Here is a 20,822-nt window from a genome sequence, read left to right on the forward strand (position 1 = left end):
CTTCTGCTCACCATTGCGGGTGAAAGTGCAGCAGAAATCTTCAAGACCTTCAAATACTCAAAAGGGCAAAACAAGAGAGACTTCCAGACAGTCCTGGAAAAGTTTCAAACATACTGCGAGGAAAACACAAGAGGGAACGGTAAAAGAGGCGCCAATATTCACCACGAGGCGAAGGTAGGCCTGCAAATGGAGAACACGGCAGTTTTGATTGGCAGCCATCTTGGGAAAGGAACCACATGCGCAGTTCCCCAAAAGAAGCATAGCGGCAAAATAGTGTTTTGCGCATGCGCAAAGAGCGCACAGAAAAGGAAGGTCCATTTGCGCATGCGCGAGAAGCCGCGCATATGCAGTTGCGAAAATGGCGCAAAGTAAAGGAAAAAAGATCTGCGCATGCGCAATCCATTCCTGCGCTCTACGTCACAAACACCATGACGTCAGAGGCCCCGGACCACGCCCACTTCAAGGGGAAATGTCCCAAAACAGTGGGGAAAAAATTTAACGCCGGAAAACACAATTCTTTCACCTGGAACGACAGCACAATGCCTGAACTTCGACCAGTAGCTGAAAGTATCTTCCGCAGAACCCTGCAACAAGCAATTAGCACCGCCCTAAGAGATAATTTAGTCCTTGAACACTACGACTCAGACGTTGATTACTTCTTTGGGCACCGTGAGCACAATGAAAGCTCCGACACAAAGTGATGATATGGTCCTTGAAGACTACGACTCGGAAGATGATTTCATCATTGGACATGGCGACCTCAGTACCAAATCCAAACCGCAACGAGATGTGTTGTACAGTGAAAAATCCAACACAGACATGGACGAGTTCTTCGGATTTGAGGATTCTCAGCCCAGTACAGACGACATCCTAACCCAGAAGTACAGGACTCTGCTGCGGCCTGACGCCAAGAGACAGAGAGCGGTACAAGCCCACAGAGAGCGGCCTGACGCCAAGAGACAGAGGGGTACAAGCCCACAGAGAGCGGCCTGACGCCAAGAGCCAGAGAGAGGTCCAAGCCCACAGAGAGCGGCCTGACGCCACACCAGTGGTCCACGCACCACGAACAGTGCTGCACGCACCACGCAGAGTCCCCGACTCCGCATAGAAAGCGATGACAGACTTCACAGCGAGACCATTGCACGTCTCCACACAGAGAACACAGATAGACTCCACAGCGAGACCACTGCACGACTCTGTTGAGAGAGCACAGATCGACTCCACAGCGTGACCGCTGCATGACTCCACACAGGGAACAATGCCAGACTCCACAGAGAGAGCGATACAAGCCTCCACAGCGAGCTCGTTGACAGGCTCCATGATGGAAGCAACGCAAGACCCCAGAGCGCAGTCCTTGCATGAACAAGACCATGAAGGTCTAGCAGCCTCATCTGAGCAACCAGCAGCAGATGATGCAAGTCTGCCACGCTCAAGTGAACAGCAAGAAGACTGTGACAGTCTACCACGCTCAAGTGAACAGCAAGAAGACTATGACAGTCTACCATGCTCATGTGAACAACAAAAAGACTATGACAGTCTACCCAGATTATTTGAACCACCAGAAGAAGACTCAGACAGTCTACCCAGCTCATTTAACCGACAAGAAGACACTGAAGGTTTACCCACTGTATGTGCGACAAGTGACAAAGGCTTCACAATTCCCATGCAAGATGTGCGACATCTCAGTGAGACTGACTGTTCTCCGCTAGTATGTACAGAGGCACTCGACAGTCAAAGTGAGGCTACTAGTGACTCCAGTGACACCACGTTAATTCAAACCTCATCCACTCGAGCCTCTCCGTAAGAACATGCATTCCTGAACGTTTTGACTCCGGACGGGGAGCATCAAGACACCTCAGATGATTCAAGTGACACCTCTGATGATTCAAGTGAACCTGAAATGACTCCGGATGGGGAGTGCCAAGAAGCCAAAGCTGATTCAGGTATACCAGAAAGGATTCCAGACGGGGAGCATCGACAAACCGAAGATGATTCCAGTGAACCGGACATGACTCCAGACGGGGAACGCCGAGGAATCAGAGACGGCACGCTCAATGAAACAGCAGATGCCACAAAGGACACTGACACAAGTAACTTTGTGAAGGACTCGGATTCTCCACTCGGTTTGGTCATTGAGCGCAACAAACACAACAACAAAACCTACTAAAACAACAACAAAGACAACAACAAGAAGCGTACCAAAGGCACCAATGTCAACAACAAGCACAACAAAAACCACAACATTGGAACAACGACTGGTACGACATGGTACAACTCTGCAAATGCAGGACAATGTAACAGCACAGCTCCTAACACTGGCACGAGTACAGCCATACCATGGCATGACAGCAAATCTCACCGATTCAAGTGTGCTCCACTACAAACAAGCAAACCAGCTTTCAAGGCAAATGAGTTTGCTCCACTACGAACAAGCAAACCAGCTTTCAAGGCAGAGGACAAACTCAGAGGACAATATCGCAATCACAAGAAACAGTCCAGGCCGGATATCGCTACCACAAGCATCGAAAAAAAGAGTCCAAATCAGACAACAACTTGATTTGACCACTTCTTGGTTCCTTAAGAACAGGGACACTGACAGCGTTCATAAGGACATGCCACCATCAACATCAACACTTCACCAACAAAACAAGAAAGCCACTCGACCATATTAATTCATGAACTTTGGACTCATACATATTATTTGGTGTTATATAATCATCACTGTCATCATGACTTGTTCATGTCATCACTTATCTACCTATTTTGTTCAATTTTCTTTAACACTGTACAGAAAATATATAACACGAAAAAAGGGGGGATGTGGTGATATGCATCACTGTAAATACACAAGGGGTTAATGTAGATACACTAGAACTAAATAAACACTAGAGGGAGCACCAGAGACATCATGACACACACACATTCAACCAATAGGTCAGTAAGATAGGACACGACCAATGGGCAGGCAAGACACCCAGAGCTGACACTACCACAAGGGGGCAACCCATATAAAAGGACAAGGCACACATGTTCTTTCAATTTTCCACAGGCGACACTCAGAGAGACAGAGGCAGATGGGAAGCATCACACCCACCGCATGGATTAGAGCAGACTGGTTAGTTAGATTGAGTTACTATAGCAAGATCAGCAGGAGAGTCAAACTCAAGTAGGAGAATTGTTAACTGTTCAATAAATATGTTAACCCTATCTCCAAGTCTGAACCGTCCTTTGTCAGAGTATACATCAAGGAAGCAGCTGATGCTACATGAAGAAGCATAACACAACAACATTAACTCGGCAATGAAGTTACTGTGAAAATCCCCCAGTCGCTACACTACAGCGCCTGTTTGGGTGCACTATGGGAGAATTCAGAATGTCCAATTCACCTAACAGCTCGTCTTTTGGGACTTGTGGGAAGAAACCAGAGCATCCAGAGGAAACCCATGCAGACTCCTCAGAGTGACCCAAGCCGGGAATCGAGCCCCGGCCCCTGGCGCTGTGAAGCAGCAGTGCTAACCACTGTGCTGCTATGCTTTGATTTATCACATTTCTGCACTTAATTGTTATATTTTATATCATCGAAGTTTCAGAAATTGACAGCAGTTCACTATATATAAACTAATAATTGTAGCAAGTATTCCAATGAATAGAGTGGAGAATAGTTACTTTTATGATAAGGAAGCAACATCCAACACAGTTTATCTCCTTCCCGGATTATCCCATGCAAGGGCAATAGGCTCAACACCATCGCCCTTCTCACCGTTCAAGGCTCCAAACGCACTCAGTGCTTTATTTGTACTTTCAATTTAGCATAATGCTTTTGCTGCTCAGGGTGGGGTCGTCTCTACTTTGGGGAGACCAAACGTAGGCTGAATGACCACTTAAGTGGAATACCTCCATTCAGTCTGTAGATGGAGTCCCATGTTTCCAGTCACCTTGATTTTAATTCAGTTTCAAATGTCCTTTTAATTCTCCACTTCACTCCCACTCTGAACTTTCTGTCCTTGACCCCCTACACTATTCAATTGAAGTTCAACAACACCTCATCTTTCAACTAGGTACTTTGCAGTTTCTGCAGTTGGCATTGATTTCAACAGTTTCAAATCATAATCTGTGTCTCCATTTTGTTTTGCTTTTAGTGATTACTATTCTTTTCACATTTACATCACCTCCAGACACTACTTTTGTTTCTTGCTCCATTGCCATATTTTTACCGTGCAGCAGCAACCCTTTGACCATTTAATCTCTCCTGTCTTCCACTTTATCAAAGACTTTCCCTTTTGTTCTTTCCTTTCCCTGCCTTATCTAAAAACTGTTAGAGCTCGAAGTACAGTCGGTTCTGACCAACCTTGAATAGCAATACGGCATTAATCTTGAAACCCTTTCCGTTTCTCAGGTTTTCAAACGGTACGAGTTGGAATGGTTGGAACCCCTGTCGGCACTATCACGCTGTCATGTGCATACCGAACTAACCTGGCTTTCATGTCTGGCAGGTAAAGTGTGGGTACTTTAGTTTTCTACTGGCAGAGCTGCAGTGAGTACGGTTAGGCTAAATTTATTTGAATGTGGTTTCACAATTTCTAAAGTTTGTGGGGTGGAGATTCATGAAAGGTTGAATGATTGCTTTTTTTAATGAACATTTTATTCAGGTATTTTTTGGTATTATAACAACACAATAAACAATGTACATGAAACTATAAACATAGTGCAAAAGCCCTCCCTTACAGGTCCTACCTTTATTAACCCCCTACTCTAAACTAAACTAACCCCCCCCCCCGCCGCCGCCTTCCACTGACGATTAATTATCTGCGAAGAAGTCGACGAACGGTTGCCACCTCCGGGCTAACCCTAACAGTGACCCTCTCAAGGCGGATTTGATTTTCTCCAAACCGAGAAAGCTAGCCATGTGCGATAGACAGGTCTCCGACTTTGGGGGCTTTGAGTCCCTCCAAGCTAATAGTATCCGTCTCCGGGCTACCAGGGAAGCAAAGGCCAGAACGTCTGTCTCTTCTCCTCCTGGGTCTTCCGACACCCCGAAAATCGCCACCTCTGGACTCAGCGCCACCCTTGTTTTTAACACCTTGGACATGATATCTGCAAACCCATGCCAAAATCCCATAAGCTTCGGACATGCCCAGAACATGTGGACATGAGTCGCTGGTCCTCCCGCACATTTTGCACACCTGTCTTCCATCCCAAAGAATCTGCTCACCCGGGCCACTGTCATGTGAGCCCGGTGAACGACCTTAAATTGTATTATGCTGGGTCTGGCACATGTTGCGGACGCATTGACTCTACTCAACGTGTCCATAGACCATCCTCTATCTCTCCTACCAGCTCCTCCTCCCACTTGCACTTCAGCTCCTCGGCCTACGTCTCCTCTGACACCATAGGTTCCTTGTAAATGTCCGAGACGCTCCCTTCTCCTACCCACCCTCTGGAAACTACCCTGTCCTGAATCCCCCCTTAGCTGTAGGAGCGGGAAGGCTGACACCTGTTTACGTAGGAAGTCCCGCACCTGCAGATATCTGAATTTGTTTCCCCTCGCCAACCCAAACATCTCCTCCAGCGCCCTCACACTCGAAAAGCTTCGCTCTATAAACATATCCCCCATCCTCTCAATCCCTGCTCTCTGCCATATCCGGAACCCCCCATCCATACTTCCCGGGGCAAACCGGTGATTATTACAGATTGGGGATCAGACCGATGCTCCCACATGTCTCCTCCATTGCCCCCAGACTCTCAGGGCCGCCACCACCATGGGGCTGTGGAGTACCGTGCCGGCGGGAACGGCAGAGGCGCAGTTACCAACGCCTCCAAACTGGTGCCCTTGCATGAAGCCACCTCCATACGCTCCCATGCCAACCCCTCCCCCACCACCCACTTCCTGATCATGGCTATATTCGCCGCCCAGTAATAGTTACTAACATTTGGCAACACCAGCCCACCCTCTCCCCGACTCCACTCAAGCATTACCTTCCTTCCCCGCAGGGTCTTGCCCGCCCAAACAAAGCCAGAGATCACTTTGTTGACCCGTTTAAAAAAAGACCGCGGAATAAAGATGGGGAGACATTGAAACACGAACAGGAATCTCGGGAGGACCGTCATCTTCACTGTCTGCACCCTCCCAGCTAATGACAACGGGAGCACGTCCCATCTCCGAAAACCGTTCTTCATTTGGTCTACTAGCTGGGACAGATTTAATTTATGTAGCCGGTCCCATTCCCGCGCCATTTGAATGCCTAGGTACCTAAAGCTTCCCCCTACTAATCTAAACGGCAGCTCCCCCAATCGCCTCTCCTGCCCCCTCGCCTGGACCGTAAACATCTCACTTTTCCCCATATTTAGCTTATACCCCGAAAACCAGCCAAATTCCCCTGGAATCCTCATGATTTCTTCCATACCCTCTAATGGGTCCGAATCATACAGAAGCAGGTCGTCTGCATAGAGCGAAACTCTGTGCTCCACCCCACCCCGGACCAGCCACTTGAGGCTCTGGAAGCAATTGCCAATGGCTCTATAGCTAGCGCGGACAACAGTGGGGAGAGGGGGGCATCCCTGTTTCGTTCCCCGGTGCAGTCTAAAATAGTCCGATGTTGTCCTATTCGTCCGTACATTTGCCACAGGAGCCTGATACAGCAACCTGACCCAGTCAATAAAGCCCAGCCCAAATCAAAACCGTCCCAGTACCTCCCACAGATAATCCTATTCTACCCGATCAAAAGCCTTTTCTTCATCCATTGCGATCCCTACCTTCCGGGGGCATCATGATCACATGTAACACCCTTCTTACAATGGCCACCAACTGCCACCCTTAACAAACCCCGTCTGGTCCTCCCCAATAACGTCCGGAACACAATCCTCAATCCTGGAGGACAAAATTTTGGCCAGCAGTTTGGCATCCACATTCAATAGGGATATTGGCCTGTAGGACCCACACAGCTCCGGGCTCTTGTCCCGCTTCAGAATCAGAAATCGTGGTCTGTGACATCGCCGGGGGCAGCACCCCTCTTTCCCTTGCCTCGTTGAACATCCTCATCAACACCGGCCCCAATATCCCAGACAACATTTTATAAAACTCCACTGGGTACCTATCCGGCCCCAGGGCTTTACCCGCCAGCATGGCCTTCAGACCCTCCACTATCTCTTCCAACCCGATCGGAGCCCCCAGCCCTTCTACCAGCTCCCCGTCCACCTTTGGGAAATTCAGTCCCCCCCAGGAAATGCCTCATCCCCTCCGGCCCCGTAGGGGGTTCCAACCTATAGAGCCTACTGTAGAAATCCCTAAATGCCTGAATCTCCAACCAGGTTCCCATCTCCGTCATTTACTTCCCCAATCTCCCTGGCTGCCTCCCTCTTTCTAAACTGCTGTGCAAGCATTCTGCTGGCCTTCTCCTTTTTCAGCTGCTCCACCGCACTCCCTGTGGTTAACAAGCCGAACTCTGCCTGCTGTCTCCGCCGTTCCCTTAAAAGCCCTGCCTCTGGGGTCTCCACATACCTCCTATCGATCTGTAATATCTCCTTTACCAGTCGATCCGTCTCTGCCCTGTCCATCTTCTCCCTATGGACCCGTATCGAGATCAGCTCCCCTCTGACCACCGCCTTCAGTGCTTCCCAGACCATCGCTGCTGAAATTTCCACCGTGTCATTGACCTGCAGGTAGTTCTGAATACATTTCCTCAGCCGCTCGTTCCTTTGCCATTGCTGGCACCCTGCCCGTTTTCGAGCTTGACCGGTCCAAGCCAGGGTCAATAACAGTGTTGAAGTCCCGTCCCATGACCAACCTGTGCCAGTCCAGGTCCGGTATCTTCCCCAGCATCCTCTTTATAAACTCCACATCATCCCAGTTTGGCGCTGCTGTCTTCTTCTTTTCCATTCCATCTATCTTTCTGTGAGGTATTCGACGAACGGTTGCCACCGCCTGGTGAACCCTTGAGCCGATCCCCTTAGGACGAACTTAATCCGTTCCAACTTTATAAACCCTGCCATGTCATTTATCCAGGTCTCCACACCCGGGGGCTTGGCTTCCTTCCACATCAACAGTATCCTGCGCCGGGCTACTAGGGACGCAAAGGCCAAAACATCGGCCTCTTTCGCATACACATTTATTAATACCACCTGCACCCCCTCCAGTTTCCCACTGACCATAATGTACCGACCTCCCACATCCGAAACTATTCTACCCGCTCAAACACCACCCGCTTATTGATCAGGATCGCGACCCCTCTAGTCTTTGAATCCAGTCCCGAGTGAAAGACCTGACTGACCCAGCCTTTCCTCAATCTAATCTGGTCAGTTACTCTAAAGTGCGTCTCCTGCAACATTACCACATCCGCCTTCAATCCCATAAGATGCGCGAACACACGTCCCTTCTTGACCTGCCCATTTAACTCTCGAACATTCCAGGTGATCAGCCTAGCTGGGGGGCTCATTGCTCTCCCCTTCGCCAATCAGCCATCCCCTTTTTTGGGCCCGCCTCCAGCCCGTGCTCCGCGCCGGCACTGACCCGCACCCAGGCAGTCTCCGCCCCCAACCTCCCCTTTGTCCCTTGGCCCAAGTCCCTCCCTCGTCAGCAGAACATTCCCCCCCCCCCCAGTAGCAACACTCTGTAACCCAACTCCTTTGATAAATCGAACGTATGCACCCCCCCCCCCCCCCCACTGCGCTTCCCTGAGCTAGCCCGCCCAGCTAGCTTGGTGGCCCCCATCCCTGGCGCCTATTTTTCCCTCCCACCTACCCCCCGCTCATACAAACATACTCCAACATCAAACAATCCCCACACAGTTGCCTGACAGAAAAACACCAAAATCTAAAAAAGCACACCTCCATCCCCCAACAGTGCAAATGAAAACCTTAACTCACTCAGCTCTGCCACTGGTCCCAAATCAATACCGAAGGCATTACAAACAGTTTCCACAAAACAAAAAACAGGAAACTTTTTTTTTAAAGAACAGAGAAACAAAAAGAAAAAAAAAACATGAATGTTGCAGCAAAGTTCAAAGTTCTCAGTCCACCAGCAGTCCTTTCCTTTTCACGAAGTCCAGCGCATCCTCAGGCGACTCGAAATAAAAGTGCTGTTCCTCGTACGTGACCCAGAGACGGGCCGGATACAACAGTCTGAACTTCACCTTTTTCTTAAAAAGGATCGCCCTAATCTGGTAGAAGCCTGCTCTTCTCCTGGCCACCTCCACACTCAGGTCATGGTAGACCCGCAGGATACTATTGTCCCACTTACAGCTCTGTGTCTGTTTGGCCCACTATATCCAAATACCTATGGAATCTCACCACCATTGCCCTCGGGGGGGGGGGGGCGGGGTCTCCCGTTCGCGGCTTCCTCGCGAGTGCTCTGTGAGCCCTGTCCATCTCCAAGGGTCGGGAGAATGCCCCATCCCCCAGCAGCTTCTCAAACATATCTGCAATGTATGCTCCAGCGTCCGCTCCTTCGGACCCCTCAGGGAGCCCAACGATTCTCAAGTTCTGCCGGCGGGACCAAGTCTCTAGGCCCCCCACCTTCTGCTGGTCTCTGCATCCCCACCTCCAACTCCACCGCAGTTTGATGTTCCTCCTGCTCATCCAGCGCCTTCTCCACCTTCTAGATCGCCCGATCTTGGGCGTCCAATCTAAGCTCCAGCCGCTCAATCGTCTCTTTTATCGGGTCCAAGCAGTCCCATTTCTGCTTAGCAAAGCCTTCCTGAATAACTTGCATCAGCTGCTCCATTGACCGCTGGGTCGACAAACCAGAGGTCCGGTCCTCCGCCATGCTGTCTCCCGCTGCAGCTTCAGCCCAAGCCTTCTCTGTCTTTCTATTTCTGCCTTTACGAGCACTTCTAGTCCTTCTTTCCATGCACCAATGTGGGAATTCAGTACACAATTGCCTCTGTCTTCAGTTTTTCAGTTTTACAGTTCAAGTCCGGTAGAAAATCGGGGGAAAAAATCCAAAAGTCTGATCCGAGCAGGAGCCACCAAATGTGCGACTTACTCCTTCATAGCCGCCACCAGAAGTCAGGTTGAATAATTGTTGATGCTTATGTTCAGATTACTTCAGGTTGATATTGTAATTCGGTGGAGAATATAGATATTTTTTCATTAAACATTTAACTTCCCCCAAAGAAACAGGTAAAAGTCTAACCATTAGGGTGCTACAATTGGCTTCACGATAATGATCAGGTAGTGTTGTTGCTCCTGGTGATTTCTACTGAAAATGCATGTATGTGCATGCAAGGCAATAACAGGTTTTGCTGTGATGGGGTTCCCTGCGCAGTTGAATAAAATGGCAGTATTCATTGTTCAACTGCATTCGGGAACAATAGTTATCAAGGTGAGATACTGGATGGCTTGCCCCTGTGGAATTTTACCACAACAATAGTCTGCACCATCACTGCAAGATGTAAGAAAGGGCAGAATTTGAAAAGGTGGTACCTAGATAAAAACATTCCCAATCCTTCAAGAAATATTAACACAACAGCTTCAAAGCACTGGTTAAAGGCTGCGCAAACTTGAAGTAAATGAGATTTTTGTGATCTTGCACACACAGAACAAATGTTCTGAGAAGTGTCAACATTTCATTGCGTTAAAGATATTGCCCGTGATTTTCTGGACCCATTCGCTGCGGGCGCAAATCCCGTTATGGTACAGCCAGAACGCGATTTGCAGTGCCGAGATCCTACCTTTGAGATCCTTCCCAGCCCCCAATGTAATTCGGTTCATGCCTAGCGAGAGAGTGAACCAGTTTATCATTAAATTAAGTATTCTTCAGCTTAATGCCGTTGCTTCTGGGGTCTTCATATGTCCGTCCGTCGTCGTCGTCGTCGTCCCCCCCCCCCCCCCGGCAGCATAACGTAATGCTGGCGGGAATCACTACTGGTTTCCACAAATTGAAACCAGTCACGATGACCTTGCCAGGATCTCGAAGGTGAACATGGCCCCTGGGTGGTGAGGGACATGGCCAGCAGGGCCTTTAGGGAATACCTGATGTTGGCAATGCTAGTTTTGGGACTGGGGGAGGGTGGGGGGAGAATTATGTCTCGTGCCAGCAATGATGAGTGGGGGTTGGGTCCTCTTGATGCCCGTGTGGGTGGTTGGGTGACCCAAACATTGAACGGTGGCGGGAGGTTGCCCCTTTGTCTTCCAGGGTTGGGGGTACTCCCCTTTCTGCGGAGCTCCGATGCCTGTAGGGTAGGGGCGTGGCCTTCACTTTGACGTGAAGATCGGGGTGCCTTGTAAAAATGGCGGCCCAATCTCTGTGGAGTCGGGTTTGTCGGCTCTATCAGCCTGCCAGAGTCACAGTGCAAAATTGCTTTATTATAAGATCTGGAGTGAAAACCTGGCTGTGTTTCTTGGGATAAACTTGCTGGTTTTCTGTCAGATCCTGATACTTGGACATTTTTGAGGAAATATACAAGTGTGCATGTGAATTTTAAAATCTGTATAATTTTGTAATCTTTTGGCCATAAAGTTGGATTTTGGATGTAGGTTAGAAGCACTTCTCTTTTCAATGAGTAAATTGTACTGAAGGAAAGGTTTGCAGTTTTATTTGCTGTCAGTTTAATTCATTCTCGTTCTTGCTGAATTAAATTTCACCCACAAGTGCTGTTGGTGGAGCAACAGACTTGGAGGAATGAGCATTAACCAGATTTATGCCTGAGATAGATTGACTGAGTTATGATGAGAGACTGAGTAAATGGGTTGTCTTCTCTGAAGATGAAGAGGTTAAGAGATTGTCTGATTGGGGTGGATAAATAATGATAGGAATTGAGAGAGCAAATCATGAATAACTTCTTTTTCGAGTAGGAATAAGAAATAAGGGGACCTTATTAGAACTAAATTGCTGAAGAATCCAGCAAAACCTCTTCACACAATGTATGAACACAGAATTCACTACAGTGGGCCTTAGATGCATAAGTTGTTTTAAAGGACACCAAATAGGGACTTCCGGGTGCTCAGGTTTGGTGGCTCCTACCAGAGCAGTCCTTTTTGGGGCCTTTAAGCCCAGTTTTTGGTGCTTTAAGCCCAGATTTGTCCATGAGAAATTGTGGGAAGGTTAGGGGCATTTATAGAATGCCAAAAACCAGAAAGAAGAATGAGGGAAGAAGGCAGTGAGCGAAGTCCCCTGCCGAGCGTGGTGAGAGGGTGCAGGAGGAGGAAAGATGGAGGAAGGGAGCCCATTGGGTGGGCCGCGCCCATCGCAGTGGTGAACATGAGGAGGTGATGGCTTGAGAGTTTAAGTGGTTATGTTTGAAGCGTTTTGAAAAACATCAGACGGTGATGATTGCTGCACTTAAAATGTGGGTGGGTAACACCCTTACCCCGGTGACAGAGGAGTTGGTGAGAACTTTGTTAGAGGGGGAGAAAATGAAAGGAATGGAGGAGGCCTTGTCACGGCATAGTGACCAGTTCAGCTCGATGAATGAGGAGCTGCAGAGGGTGGCAGCAATTAACAGAGGGCTGAGAGCCAAAGTTAGAAGACCTGGAGAATAGGTGGCACATTAGTTAGCACTGCTGCCTCACGGCGCTGAGGATTCAGATTCAGACCCGGCCCCAGGTCACTGTGTGGAGTCTGCACATTCTCCCTGTGTCTGCGTGGGTCTCACCCCCATAACCCAAAGATGTGCAGTCTAGGTGAATTGGCCAGACAAAATTCCCTTAATTGGTAAATAAATTGGGTACTCTAAATTTATTTAAGGAAAGAAAAGACCTAGAGAACAGGTCGCAAAGGCACAACCTGAGGATCGTGGGTGTGCCTGAAGGGGTGGAAGGCACCTACAGAATACGTTGTCGATATGCTAGTGAAGTTGATCGGGGAGGGAGAGAGCCCTTCACAGTACGAATTGGACAGGGCTCACCGGTTGCTCCGACCAAAACCGAGGACGAACGGACCGCTGAGGGCGGTACCCGTCTGTTTCCATAATTTCCAGTTGAATGAAAAAATGCTAAGATGGGCGAACAGAAGTGCGAGGTGGAGTGGGAAGGCAAGGATATATGCATATACCAGGACTTGACAATGGAGCTGGCAAGGAAGCTGGTGGGCCAAGGCGTGGTTTGGTGTGGTGTACCCAGCGAAGCTGCAGGTCACGCACTATAGCAGAGACTATTATTTTGAGACAGTGGCAGAAGCGTTTGTGAAGGCAGGAGGTCTGAGACTGCACTGTATTTGGACTTATGACGGTTTTTGAGTGAGTGTTTCGCTGTTTTTCTTTTGTTGGGTTCTTTTTTTCTTGTATGAGCGTTATGGTTAACTCTGTTTTTGATGTAATGGGGGTTTGGGTCAGGATGGTATGGACTCAGGGTTGTTGGGGGTTTTGTTAGGACATAGGGTATGGGGCGTTTGGAAGAGTGAGGGGTGTGGGGGTTGGTGTGATTTTGTTTTCGAGGTGGGGGAGGGGGCTCTGACAATGGCTGCCGCGCTATCAAACTGTTGGCAAGTGAACGGGAACGAGGTGGGGGTAGCTCAACCATACCATTCTTGGACCAACCCGTGTCACGCGACCCTCCATGCCCACCTTCGGATGCCCACTGTCATCACTCAGGGGAGGGGGCTCTGACAATGGCCCTTAAACATATTGTTGGCAAGTGAGCTGAAGCGAGGTGTGGGTAGAGGTGGGGGTAGGGGCCGTGGTCGTTGGAACCTTGTCAGGTTTCAATGGATCTGGGAGGTGTGAATGATAGGAGGGTGAGGACGAGACTGGCCAATTCGGCCCTCTCTCAATCCATGTGATCAACCTGGTCAGTGACACCCTGCCCCCCTCCCCTACCAATCAAACATACCCATTCTTGGGCCAGCCCCTGGCCCATGTCATGCGACTCTCCATACCCACCTTCGGATGCCCACTGTCACTTCCTTTCTTGCTGCGCCACAGCAACCACATCTTTGTCAGCAGCACCCCCCTCCAACAAAACAACAACAACAACTAACCATCTGGCCACTTCCCTTTGCGCACCTGTTAACTAGCCCGCCCAGCCAGCGTTGCAGCCCCTGCCCAAGGCTCCCGAACCTCCTACCCCCACTGAATCCCCTCCCCCCAGCTCGCGTACCTCCATAACACGAACAACAATGAAACAAGTAAAAAGGTGCACTCACCCTCGATACTCTCCAAACATTCTGCCACCAAACCCAATAAAATATTTTAAAGGAGAGAAGTTTTCCACCAACAAACAAAAAAGACAGAAAAAGCAAACATCTCCTCACACTTCCTCCACAGTTCAGTGTCCTCCTCCTGCCAGTCCATTGTCTCTTTAAAAATTCCATCGCCTCTTCTGGTGTCCCAAAATAATGTTCTCGGCAGTTAAAAGTCACCCAGAGGCGGGCTGGGTACAATATCCTGAACTTCACCCTGAAGGGGGCAGCCTTCACCCAATTAAACCCGACCCTACTCTTCGCCAGGTCTGCGCCCAGATCCTGGTTCACCTGAAACTCGTTGCATTCCCAGGTGCGCTTCCTCGTCTGCCTCGCCCATCTCAATATCTTCTCCTTATCCAGGAATCGGTGAAGACGCACCACCATCGCCCTCGTCGGCTTGTTCGCCTGCGACTTCGTCATCAGCGCCCTGTCCGCTCGGTCGACCTTCAGTGGCCGGTCAAAGGCCCCCCTCCCCCATCAACTTCTCCAGCTTCTTGGCTACATACGAGCCAGCGTCCACTCCCTCAATGCCTCTGGCATCCCCACGATTCTTAGATTTTGTCTCCGGGAGCAATTCTCCAGGTTCTCCGCCTTCTCCTTTAACTGCTTCTGGGTCTCCCGTATCATTCCTATTTTGGCTACCCATGAGGTAAGCTGTTCCTTGTGCTCCCCCACCGTCTCCTCTACTTTCCGAATGGCTTGGCCTTGGGGCTCCAGCCTCTGCTCCACATGATCAATTTCCACTTTTAATGGTTCCACTGCCTTGGCTAGGTCTTCCTGAGCTTCCTTCCTCTGCCGGCTGAACTTCTCATTTAAGAAGTCCACCAGCTACTTAGTTGACCACTGGACAGGCAGGGCTGGCCCTTTACCCTCCGTCATCTTGACCTGTGGCGCGCGAAGTGTCTCCTACTCCAACTGCTCTCTTCTTCCCGACCCACTTGGTCCGTGGATCCATTCACCAGCCCCACCAGTGGAGTTTAACTTTCTTTGGTTACCCTTACACCTTTTTCCATCGAAACATCCACCCAACAAGCGTGGAAAAGGTCTGAAGAGCCGCCTCGAGCGGGAACTGCCAAATGTGGGACCACTCACTCCATGGCCGCCACCAGAAGTCCACGGTTTTTGTTCCAGTGTCTACCGGTCTTTTGGCCAAAAGCTTTTTTTCGAGGGGTGGATAGGCTAGTCTCTTCATTTATGTAGGGGGCAGGGGGGCCTGGAGAGTGGGATCGTTTGGCGATCTACTGCAGGATCATGGAAGACAAGGAGTCCATGGAAGGGATTAAGGCCAAGTGGGAAGAAGAGTTGGGGATGGGGCTGGAAGAAGGATTGTGATGCGAAGTGCTGCGACGCCTCAATGCCTCGACCTCGTGTGAGGCTGGGGTTTATTCAGTTAAAAGTGGTGTACAGAGCGCACTTAACCAAGGCAAGGATGGGCTAGCTGTTTGAGGGGGTGGACTTGTGAGCGGTATGAGAGGGACCCAGCCAATCATGTCCAAATGCTCTGGTCCTGCCCGAAGTTGGGGAAGTTTTGGGTGTTGTTTTTCAGCACCATGTCCAAGATTCTGCATGTGGAACTGAAGCTGGATCCCCTGGAGGCCATATTCGGGATGTCAGACCTGCCGGAGTTCCAGACGGGTGCGGAGGTAGACGTTTTAGCCTTTGCCTCGTTGATTGCTTGCAGGCGAGTTCTGTTGGGGTGGAAGTCAGCTTCTCCCCACCTCGGCATGGCTGAGGGACCGATTAGAGTTCCTGTATTTGGAGAGGGTGAAATTTGCTCTGAGAGGGGCGGATGAGGGGTTCCACCAGAGATGGAGTTTTATTTGTTTTACATTTAGGAGACCTGGTTTCTGTCGAGTTGGCTGGGGGGGTGGAGGTGTGGGGGGGGAGAGCGCTGTCTCGGGCATTTTGTTGTTAAAATGGTGAATAAAAATATTTTTTGAAAAAGGACATTAAACACTTGATAAGGTGCCACATCAAAGGTTATTGTGGAAAATAAAAGCTCATAGTGTAGGGGGTAACATATTGTTATGGATAGAAAATTGGCTAGCTTACAGGAAAGAGGGTAGGTAGGATATAACAAGTGGTGTTCCACAGGAACCTCCACTTTTTGCAATTTATATCACTGACTTGGACGAAGGGATCGTAGGTAGTGTTGCTAATGACTCAAAGTTAGGTAGGAAAGTAAATTGTGGAAAGGACATAAGGAGGCTACAAAGAGACAAAGGTTAAATGAGTGAGAAAGATCTGGCGAATGATGTGGGAAAATGTGAAATTGTCCATTTTGGCAGGAAGAATAATAAAGAGGCATTTTACCAAAATGGTGAGAGATTGCAGAGCTGTGAGATGCAGAGTGATCTGGGTGTCCTAGTGCTTGGACTAAACTAGTTTGCAGGTAGAGCAAGCAATCAAGAAAACCGAGAGAAGGTTATTGTTTTTGTGAGGGAACTTGAATACAAAGTGGGACGGTTGTGCTGCAATTGTACAGGACGTTCGTGAAACCACATCCAGAGTACGTGAACAGTATTGTTCTCCTTCAATAAGAGAGGATATAAGTGCCTTAGAAGCAATCAGAGCAGGTGTGGTAGACTAATGCCAGGAATGGATGGGTTGTGGACATGCAGTTTTGATGAATAAAAGACGATTTGATTGAAACCTTTATGATCCTAAGGCCTTGACAAGGTGGATGCTTGTGTGGGCGGGTGTTGCGAGAGAGGGAGGCAGGGTGGGCGGCGAGAGAGGTGGGAGGGGAGGCGGGCGGCGAGAGAGAGAGAGGGAGGGCAGCCGCCGAGAGAGAGTGCGAGATGGAGGGCGGGCGGCGCGAGAGAGAGAGAGGGAAGGCAGGCGGGCGGCGAGAGAAAGGGTGGGAGGGCGGGTGGCACGAGAACGAGAGGAGGATGGGCGGTGCGTCCGAGGGGGAGAGGGCAGTGCGAAAGAGAGAGCGAGAGGGAGGGAGGGCGGTGTGAGAGAGAGGGTGGGAGTGCAGCGCGAGCGGGGGGGGGGAAGAGAGAGGGGGCAGAGAGAGCGAGAGGGCTGGTGAACGGAATGTTTTCTCTTCCTGGAGGGCTTACTGGTTAAAAATAAGGGGTTGTCTGTTTAAGCCAGACAAGATTTTTCTCTCCAAGGGACATGAGTCATTGGTATTCCCTTCCTTAAAAGGCATGGAAGCAGCCTTTGAATATTTTTGAGGTAGTTAGATTCTTGAGAAACAAGTGGGTGAAAGGTTATTAGGATAGGTGGGAGGTTGCCATAAGAGCCACCATAATCTTATTGAATGGTGGAGCAGGCTCAAGGGCCCGTGTGGCCTACTAATTTGTATGTTTGTAATCACTTAAGGAAAATATAGAGGAGTAAAGAGTGTCCATGGATCAAAAGGAAGACTGAAGTGTTGCACCTATTCTCTTCTAGGCTTTTTATGTATGACCTGCTACAATATTGGATTGATTCTTTAACAGGGCATAATTTCAAAATTGATGGATGATACAAAACTCAGAATTATAGTAATCCGTGAGGAGGATAGCAAAATACTCCTGGAGGACCTCGACCAGCAAAATAGGCAGACACGTGACGAGATATATGCAAAAAGTGTGACTTAATTCGAGAGGGTGCAATGGAAATTTACTGGAATGGTACCAAGATGAAACACTTCAATTACTTGTCAAGACTAAAGAAATTGGAGTAGTTGTTCTTGTACAGAGACAGTTAAGAGAAGAGGTCTTAGTAGAGGTATTCGGAATCATGAAGGGTTTCGATGAGGGTAAATAAAGAGCAACTTTTTCCTATTACGTAAGTGTCTGCGCCAAAGGAGACAGATTTAAGGTAACTGGCAGAAGAACCAAGAGGTGATACCAGGGGAAAAGATTACACAGTTAATTTATAATCTGGAATACACTGTCTGACGGTTGCCGATTCCATTAAAAACGTCAAAATAACATTTCTGAGATTATCTTCATCAGATCCCTGAAGAAATTGAGGCAAAGCAGTTGAAGGTGGTGGTGACATTGACAGCCACTCATAAAGTGTAACCACCAGGCCCACTGGGCAGCAGGTCTTTTTCCAGCATGCAACAAATGTCCACCACCAAGTTCAAAAATATTCTCCACATGTGCAAAATGAAAGATCACCCCTCATTGTATTACAAGATGTTTGAGCTTGCCCATTTTTGTTAGAATCTCTCAGAATTACACTTGGGATAATCATTCAGAACTGGAAACACCAGGGTAACATTTCATATCTCCACTGTGATGAAATCCATGGTTTCAAAGCTTGTTTTTTTTGAGACATACCTTAACTGAGAAAGAAAACGGAACCTTCCGGTTTCTAAGGGGACTGAAACTGAGATCGGAAACTAAATGGGGAGATTAAAACTTGTTGAACATATAAAACAACACAGAGCAATGCAAGTTAAGTAATAGTTGCTGTTCCCAGTGGTGCAGTACAGACAGGCTGAAGAAGACTGAGGCTAAATCCAGAATAGGCAAATATACAGTTGCTGAAGCTGTTTCTGATAGCTGAAGCTGGCATTGGTGAACCAACGCCGCCCAGTCTGTCATAAGCAGAGTTGAGGAGGTTCTGCAGACATGTGCCATTTTTAGTGAAGACTATGCCTGTGACACTCGAGTGGTTGTGTGTTTCTTTCCCTTGGGGATCAAGTTAAAATTATTTTGATTTAAACCATGGAATTTTATGGATTCGTTCCTCCAGTCAACTGGGATTTTGGATCTCTTCCCTTTTACATGTTATTGGTGTCTACTGATGTCGTAACACCACCGACAGTTAAATTGCTCCAGGATGTGAGATGAATACAAATAGTGATTGCTTTGGAGACTTGTATGTAGGTGAAATATCAACAACATTGGTATAGATCAGGAATAATCACCCTACAGTTAAGTGCGATTTTTGAATTTTATAAAGTGATAGTCATTTTATTTGATGTCTTTTAGTTTTTGTATTGTATGATCAGTTTTTATTCTGCTTACCGGGACTAAAGGATTATTTCTGAGAGGTGGTCCTGTTGCCAATTCGCACCGGAGACGCCAATAATGTTGCCCTTTTAATAAGTGGGGTACTATCCCACCAGTGTCACCAATAATGTTGCCAATTAATAATGATGATATTGCTTTTCAGAGTCACCAGGTATCAAATGATACCACCTCAAGGTTCAACCGGATATTGATCAAAGACCCAACAACCAGTCAGTTAGTTCAAGTTCAATAATAGTTTATTTACACACAGGATTAACTCACACATGCAACATAAAAACACTACAAGCTAAATCATACCTAACACTACAACAACCTGTACTTAACTTCAGGCACCCAGCTTTGGCAGAGGAACAAGGCCTTTGTTCGGATCTGGAGTGGCTGGGTCTGGAGAAGTAACTTCGGTTCTGCTGGGCTCATCCGTCTGGTAGCGATCGTTGATCTTGGATTTGCTTCTGGTTGTGGTGCTGCAGTTGGCTTCAGGTATAGGCCGGGCCGAAGAGTGCCGGTGTGCCAGGGCCAAAAGAGATCGAACACATGGCAGTGTCTCTTTTTATCCTTTGGGGTTTCGCGCTCTTTTGGGCGGTCCTTCGCTTTGGACCCAATAATTCGGCAGGCTTCGATTACTGCCTTCGATTTGAGCAAATGAAGGGGCGGGTGCCTTGATGGCTGAGCGGTCATTGACCTTGGCTGTTTGGGCTTCCTGGGTGAAGGGAATGGCGCCAATGTGTCTGGAATTGTATCTGATACCTGAGGACCAGTCCTTTGTCCTGGGGAAATGGGTCATTAGAATGCAAACCGGCTAGGGGTTTCGATACTGTCTGGTTCTCTGTTAGCAAATATACATTTAGGCTCTTGAGTTTGCCTGAATCCTGTATTGGCCATATTTCCCTTGAGTCTTTGCAAGTGTCCATGTTTCCTTCGTAAGTGGCCACCCCAGATGGCTACAGTCCCAAGTGCATTTCGCACTTAATTTTCCACTTTAATCGGGGTGGGCCCCGATCGCGGGCCAGGCCACCGTGGGGGCACCCCCCCGGGGCCAGATCGCCCCGCGCCCCCCCCCCGCCCAGGACCCCGGAGCCCGCCCACGCCGCCTTGTCCCGCCGTTCAAAAGGTGGTTTAATCCACGCCTGCGGGTCAGGCAATTTATCGGCGGGACTTCGGGCCATCCGGGCCGGAGAATCGAGCGGGGGGGGGGACTGCCAACCGGCGCGGCCCGATTCCCGCCCCCGCCGAATATCCGGTGCCGGAGACTTCGGCAACCGGCGGAGGCGGGATTCACGGCAGCCCCCGGCGATTCTCCAACCCTGCGGTGGGTCGGAGAATGACGCCCCCTGTATTCAATATTCTGACCAATAAAACCTAGTATGCTGAATGCCTTCTTCACCACCCTTGTCCACCTGCGACTCCACCTTCAAGGGGCTATGAACCTGTATTCCTTAATCTTTTTGTTCTGTAACTCTCCCAAACTCCCTACCATTAACTGAGTAGGTCTGAGTTTGATCTACCAAAATGCATCACCTCACATTTATCCAAATGAAACTCCATCTGCCATTCATCAGCCCACTGGCCCAATTGGTCAAGATCCTGTTGCAATCTTATATAACCTTCTTTATTATCCACTATGCCACCAATCTTGGTGTCATCTGCAAACTTACTAACCATGCCTTCTACATTCTCATCCAAATCATTAATATATATAACAAATAACAGTGGACTCAGCACCA

General features: G+C 48.8%; 1 protein-coding gene across 7 annotated transcripts in view; it reads left to right on the plus strand.

Moving 5' to 3' along the window:
- atg13 (ATG13 autophagy related 13 homolog (S. cerevisiae)) overlaps nt 1-20,822 on the plus strand; it is a 197,843-nt gene that overhangs the window by 77,311 nt on the left and 99,710 nt on the right. For all 7 annotated transcript variants that reach the window (XM_072518887.1, XM_072518881.1, XM_072518884.1 and 4 more), the window contains exon 8: nt 4,397-4,493. In XM_072518887.1, coding sequence (XP_072374988.1) covers nt 4,397-4,493 — 97 coding nt within the window. The remainder of the gene's footprint in view (nt 1-4,396; nt 4,494-20,822) is intronic.

This window comes from Scyliorhinus torazame, chromosome 10, assembly GCF_047496885.1.
Source record: "Scyliorhinus torazame isolate Kashiwa2021f chromosome 10, sScyTor2.1, whole genome shotgun sequence".
NCBI lineage: Eukaryota > Metazoa > Chordata > Chondrichthyes > Carcharhiniformes > Scyliorhinidae > Scyliorhinus > Scyliorhinus torazame.